The 7045-nt window shown below is 37.6% G+C and overlaps 1 protein-coding gene across 2 annotated transcripts in view; it reads left to right on the top strand.

Annotated features, from left to right (window-relative positions):
• MRS2 (magnesium transporter MRS2) overlaps positions 1-7045 on the top strand; it is a 28430-nt gene that overhangs the window by 11036 nt on the left and 10349 nt on the right. For both annotated transcript variants that reach the window (XM_007454514.1, XM_007454515.1), the window contains one exon: positions 57-173. In XM_007454514.1, the coding sequence (XP_007454576.1) occupies positions 57-173 (117 nt within the window). The remainder of the gene's footprint in view (positions 1-56; positions 174-7045) is intronic.

Here is a 7045-nt window from a genome sequence, read left to right as displayed (position 1 = left end):
GGAAATATTTTTATAGGTTTATGTTCTTAATCATTTCTATGCAACTACTCTTACAGCCTGTCGGAGTTAGAAACAGATATTAAAATCTTCAAAGAGTCCATTTTGGATATCTTGGATGAAGAAGAGTTGCTGGAGGAGCTCTGTCTGACAAAGTGGAGCGACCCACAGGTCTTGTAAGCAGACAGTCATGCTTTGTTCGTTTCTCTCTTAGGATCAGTTGTTTGTCTTTTTCAGGATGACTTTTTAGGGAGGACACAACATTTTTCTGGGAAAGAGGATGTAGGCACTTTTCAGCCCCAGTTGTTTCACTGTTTCCTGTACCATACTGCATCTGATTGAATTTAATAGGGACTTATTAAGTGCACACTGTGTACCCAACAATATGCTGGGCTTTGACTGTACACGCACCATTACCTTTATTTTCAAAGGACTGGCCACCAAAGTAACGTACACATCTACCCAGATAACTTACCTGGAGAGTTCAGCGGGAGAGAGGAGGGAAAGGGTGTGGGGTGCAGGGAGGCGAGTAGAGACACTGGCTCAGATTCTGTAAGTCTGGTTAATATAAAAACGCTCTCATCTTATACACCTTTTATCTCTTATGAATTTAGGAATCATTTACACTTGTGCACACCCAAGTTTAAATGTTGACTTTTTAAATACCCCAAATATTTCATTTTTGTACTTTGCAGATCAGTATCAGAGATTAATACAGACACCTTTGTAATGTGTATAGTTTCTGTAGTGTGTACAGATTTTTCAACATTTTGAGAAATTAGTTATCTATATTCTAATGAACGATTAAGATAAAAAGGGCTCTATAACGCTTGATATTATAGCAGCTAGATATAGTAGCAGAAACTTGATCGCTCTTGTAACTCTTGCTTTCTTTGCTTCTTAGACCAATTTATCTCTAATATGCTTTATAAGTGCCTTTTACAGAGTGCTTCATTCCCACTTATCCTCCTTGGTAGGGAGGATAATTTACAATGTGTGCTAATTCTATACAGCAAAATGACTCAATTATACACATACATACATTCTTTTATATTTTTTTTCATTGTGGTTTATCCCAGGAGGTTGGATGGATATAGTTCCCTATGCTATACAGTAGGACCTTGTTATCATTCTGTATGTAATAGTTTGCATCTGCTAACCCCAAATTCCCAGTCCAACCCTCTCCCTCCCCCTTCCCCCTTGGCAACTGTTTCATAGGTAGGTTCATTTGTGCCATATTTCAGATTCCACATATAAGTGATATCATATGGTATTTGTCTTTCTCTTTCTGACTTCACTTAGTATAATCTCTAGTTGCATCCATGTTGCTGCAAACGGCATTATTTCATTCTTTTTATGGCCGAGTAGTACTCCATTGTGTGTGTGTGTGTGCACGCATATATGTGTGTGTGTATACACACACACACACACACCACATCTTTATCCATTCATCTGTTGATGGACATTTAGGTTGTTTCCATGTCTTGGCTATTGTGCATAGTGCTGCTATGAACATAGAGGTGCATGTATCTTTTTGAGTTATAGTTTTGTCCAGGTGTATGTGCCCAGGACTGGGATTGCTGGATCGTATGGTAGTTCTATTTTTAGTTTTCTGAGGAACCTCCATACTGTTTTCCATAGTGGCTGCACCAATTTACGTTCCCACCAATAGTGTAGGAGGGTTCCCTTTTCTCCACACCCTCTCCAGCATTTGTTATTTGTAAAGTTTTTAATGATGGCCATTCTGACTGATGTGAGGTGGTACCTCATTGTAGTTTTGATTTGCATTTCTCTAATAATTAGTGATTTTGAGCATCTTTTCATGTGCCTACTGGCCATCTGTATGTCTTCTTTGGAGAAGTGTCTATTAAGGTCTCCTGCCCGTTTTTTGATGGGGTTGTGTTTTTGTTTTTGAGTTGTATGAGCAGTTTGTTTATTTGGGGAATTAAGTCCTTGTCAGTTTCATCATTTGGAAATACTTTCTCCCAGTCCATAGGTTGTCTTTTCATTTTTTTTATGGTTTCCTTTGCTGTGCAAAAGTTTGATTAGGTCCCATTTGTTTATTCTTGGTTTTATTTCTATTGCCTTGGGAGACCTAAGAAAACACTGGTACAGTTTATGTCAAATAATGTTTTGCCTATGCTCTGTTCTAGGAGTTTTATGGTGTCGTGTCTTATGTTTAAGTCTTTAAGCCATTTTGAGTTTATTTTTCTGCATAGTTTGAGGGTTTGTTCTAGCTTCATTGACTTAACATGCAGCTGTCCAACTTTCCCAGCACTGCTTACTGAAGAGACTTTTTCCTGTTTATATTCTTGCCTCCTTTGTAGACAATGAACTGACCGTAGGTGTGTGGGTTTATTTCTGGGCTCTCAATTCTGTTCCATTGATCCATTGTTTTGCTTACTGTAGCTTTGTAGTATTGTCTGAAGTCTGGAAGAGTTATGCCTCTTGCTTTGTTTTTGTTTCCTCAGGATTGCTTTGGCAATTCTGGGTCTTTTATGGTTCCATATAAATTTCGGATTATTTGTTCTAATTCTGTGAAAAATGTTATGGGTAATTTGATAGGGATCTCATTAAATTTGTAGATTGCTTTGGGTAGTATTGCCATTCTAACGACATTCTTCTAATCCAGGAGCATGGGATATCTTTCCATTTCTTTGAATCCTCTTTAATTTCCTTTATTAATGTTTTATAGTTCTCAACATGTAAGTCTTTCATCTCCTTGCTCAGGTTTATTCCTAGGGTTTTTTTGTTTGTTGGTGTGATTTTAAAAGGTACTGTTTTTTATATTCCCTTTCTGATATTTCATTGTTAGTGTAAAGAAATGCAGCCAATTTCTAAATGTTAACCTTATATCCTGCTACTTTGCTGAATTCACTTATTAGATCTAGTAGTTTTTGTGTGGAGTCCTTAGGGTTTTCTATGTATATGGTATCATGTCATCTGCATATAGTGACAATTTTACCTCTTCCCTTCCAATTTGCATACCTTTTATTTCTTGTCTGACTGCTGTGGCTAGGACTTCCAATACTATGTTGAATAGAAGTGGTGAGGGTGGGCATCCTTGTCTTGTTCCAGATTTTAGTGGAAAGGCTTTCAACTTTTCACCATTGAGTATACTGTCTTTGAGTTTATCATAAATGGCTTTTACTATGTTTTTTTTTATCATGAATGGATTTTGAATTTTGTCAAAGGCTTTTTCTGCATTTTTAAAATTTTATTTATTTATTTATTTGTTTGTTTATTTATTTATTTATGGCTGTGTTGGGTCTTCGTTTCTGTGTGAGGGCTTTCTCTAGTTGCGGCAAGTGGGGGCCACTCTTCATCGCGGTGTGTGGGCCTCTCACTATCGCGGCCTCTCTTGTTGCGGAGCACAGGCTCCAGACGCGCAGGCTTAGCAATTGTGGCTCGCGGGGCCAGTTGCTCCGCGGCACGTGGGATCTTCCCAGACCAGGGCTCGAACCCGTGTCCCCTGCATTGGCAGGCAGATTCTCAACCACTGCGCCACCAGGGAAGCCCTTTTTCTGCATCTTTTGATGATCATGTGGTTTTTTACTTTTATATGGTGTATTACACTGATTAATGTGCATATGTTGAACCATGCTTGTGAACTTGGGATGCGTCCTGCTTGGTTGTGGAGTATGATCTTTTTCATGTGTTGTTGGATTCAGTTTGCTAATATTTTGTTGAGAATTTTTGCATCTATATTCGTCAAAGATATTGGCCTGTGATTTTCTTTTTTGGTGGTATCTTTGGCTTTGGTATCAGGGTGATGGTGGCTTCATAGAATGTCTTTGGAAGTGTTCCCTCCTCTTCAGTCTTTTGGAAGAGTTTGAGAAGGATGTGTATAAGTTCTTTGTATGTTTGGTAGAATTCACCTGTGAAGCCATCTGGTCCTAGACTTTTGTTTGTAGGGAGTTTTGTTTTGTTTTGTTTTGTTTCTTTACAGATTGTGTTTCACTTCTAGTGAATCGGTCTGTTCAAACTATCTACTACTGCTTGATTCAGTTTTGGTGGGCTATATGTTTCTAGAAAGTTGTCTGTTTCTTCTGAGTTGTCAAATTTGTTGGCATATAATTGTTCATAGTATTCTCTTATGGGTTTTTGTATTTCTGTGGTATTGGTTGAGATTTCTCCTTTTTCATTTCTTAATTTGCTTTTTTCTTCTTGGTGAGCCTGGCCAGAGGTTTGTCAATTTTGTTTACCCCTTCAAAGAACCAGCTTTTGGTTTTATTGATTTTTTTTCTATTTTTTTAATCTCAATTTATTTCCTCCCTGATCTTTATTATTTCCTTCCTTCTGCTGACTTTAGGTTTTAGTTTTTCTTCTTTTTCTAATTCTTTTAGGTGGTATATTAGGTTGGTATGTTAGGTGGTATGTTAGGTTGTTGAGATGTTTTCTTGTTTTTTGAGGAAGGCGTGTATCACTATGAACGTCCCTCTAAGAAGTGCTTGTGCTGTATCCCATAGATTTTGTGTGGTTGTGTTTTCATTGTTGTTTGTCTCAAGGTACTTTTTAATTTCCTTTTTGATTTCCTCATTGACCTATTGGTTTTTAGTAGCATATGGTTTAGTTTTCATATAATCATTTTTTTCTCATTTCTTTTCCTGTGGTTGATTTCTAGTTTCATGCTGTTGTCAGAGAAGATGCTTGAAATGATTTCTATACTCTTAAATTTGTTGAGGTTATTAGTTTTGTGCCCTAGTATATGGTCAGTCCTAGAGAATGTTCCACGTGCACTTGAAAAGATGTGTTTTTTGTTTTTTGGTTTTTTTGATGTAATGTCTTGAAAATATCAATTAAGTCTAACTGTCCTATTCCATCATTTAGGATCTCTCTTGCCTTATTGATTATCTAGAAGATCTGTCCACTGATGTGAGTGGGGTGTTAAAATCTCCTACTATTATTGTATTCCAGTCAGTTTCTTCCTTTATGTCTGTTAGTGTTTTATGGGTTTGGTGCTCCTATGTTAGGTGCATATATGTTGATGATTGTAAACTCCTCTTCCTGTATTGATCCTTTTACCATTATATAGTGTTCTTTTCCTTTATGGCCTTTGTTTTAAAGTCTATTTTATAGTCTGATATGAGTTTTGCAACTCCTGCTTTCTTGCCATTTCCATTTGCATGAAATATCTTTTTCCATCCCCTCACTTTCAATCTGTGTGTGTCCTTTGCCCTAAGGTGGGTCTCTTGTAGGCAGCATATTGTAGGCTCTTGTTTTTTTTTTTATCCAGTCTGCCACTCTGTCTTGATTTGAGCATTCAGTCCACTGACATTTAAGGTAATTATTGATACATATGTATCCATTGCCATTTTAAACCTTGTTTTCCTGTTGATTCTATGGATTTTTGTTGTTGTTCCTTTTCTTTTTGTTTTTCTTTTTTGTGGTTTGATGATTTCCTTTTATTTTATGGTTGTGTTCTCTTCTTTTTGGTTTTTGTGGATCTAGTGTATGTTTTTGATTTGTGGTTGCCCTGTTTTTCAAGTATGTTAACCCCTTCCTATATCTGCTTGCTTTAGACTGATAGTCGTATAAGCTCAAACACATTCTAAAAAACAAGAATCTACATTTTCTTACTCTCCTTCCCCACATTTTATGATTCTGATGTCCTTTTTTTTTTACAGCTTCATATTAATCCTTTTGCTCTTTCTTGTGTTTATCATCCTTTCACAGTAGGTTTTTTTTTTTCTTTTTGATCTGTATACTGGCTAACTTAAGTGATTAACTTTTCAACTGTGATTTCCCCTTTCCTATATCTTCTTCTTTTGTATGTAGAGAAGACCTTTCAATATTTTTTAGGATAGGTTTGGTATTTCTGTATTCTTTTAGTTTTTGCTTGTCTGAGAACTTCTTTATTTCCCCTCCTATTCTAAATGATAATCTTGCTGGATAGAGTATTTTAGTTTGCAGATTTTTCCCTCTCAAAACTTTGAATATATTTTGCCACTCCCTTCTGGCTTGCAGTGTTTCTGTCCAGAAATCAGATGATAGCCTTAAGGGGATTCCCTTGTAATTAACTCTTTGTTTTTCTCTTGCTGCCTTTGGAATCCTCTCTTTAACTTTTGCCATTTTTATTATACTGTGTCTTGGTGTAGGTTTGTTTGGGTTCATCTTGTTTGGGACCCTCTGTGCCTCTTGTATCTGGTTATCTTTTTCCTTCTTTAGATGTGGGAAGTTTTCAGCCATAATTTCTTCGAATACATTTTCAATCCCCTTTTCTCCTTCTGGAATCCCTGTTATACATAGATTGGCACACTTTATATTATCCCATAGGTCTCTTATATTGCTTTCATTTTTTTTCATTTGGTTTTCTGTCTGCTGTTTTGATTGGGTAATTTCCATTATTCTGTCTTCCAGATCACTTATTTTTCTGCATTATTCATTCTGCTATTCTTCATTGCCTGTGGCTTAGCTTTCGTTTCAGCAAATGAATTTTCTAATTTTTCTTGGCTCCTCCTTATAGTTTCTAGTTCCTTTTTACAGTAATCTGCATTTCTGTTGATAGCCTTTCTTAATTCCTTCAGTATTTTCATTACCTCCTCTTTGAACTCGGTGTCTTTTAGACTGAAGAGGTCCGTTTCATTGTTCCTTCAGGGCAATTCTCTTAACTGGGAGTGGTTCCTCTGCTGCTTCATTTTGCTTATATTTCTCTTACTCTGTGAGTTTAGGAGAAACAATTATCTACTGTAGGCTTTGAGGGCTATTTATATGCGGGAGCATTGCTGCTTAGCTTTTGTGGTTTTAATATTTTTTTGGCTTGAGGGCTGTCTTTGGTTTGGATGTTTGCCATCTCTTTCCTCAGCGTGTGCTGGCCATTATCCCCTTGTCAGAGTGTGAGCAGGTGCGTGCCCTGCACACGCTCCCAGGAGGTCAGGGGCAGCGGTTGGTGCCTGGTCACGGGACCCTCGGCGTTGGCAGGCTGCTCCCACTTCTGGAGCCTGAGATGGCAGTGGTGGCTCGTGCCCGCCCCCAGAGCTCATGTAAGCGGTGCCCTGCTGCCTGAGAAATAAGCTTCTGTGGAGGTCCCACCCGTCTCCTTATGCCC

Source organism: Lipotes vexillifer, unplaced genomic scaffold, assembly GCF_000442215.2.
Source record: "Lipotes vexillifer unplaced genomic scaffold, Lipotes_vexillifer_v1.1 scaffold421, whole genome shotgun sequence".
In the NCBI taxonomy this organism is placed as follows: domain Eukaryota; kingdom Metazoa; phylum Chordata; class Mammalia; order Artiodactyla; family Lipotidae; genus Lipotes; species Lipotes vexillifer.
Note: the sequence above shows the minus strand (reverse complement) of the source record. Positions and strands in the feature narration are given on the sequence as shown.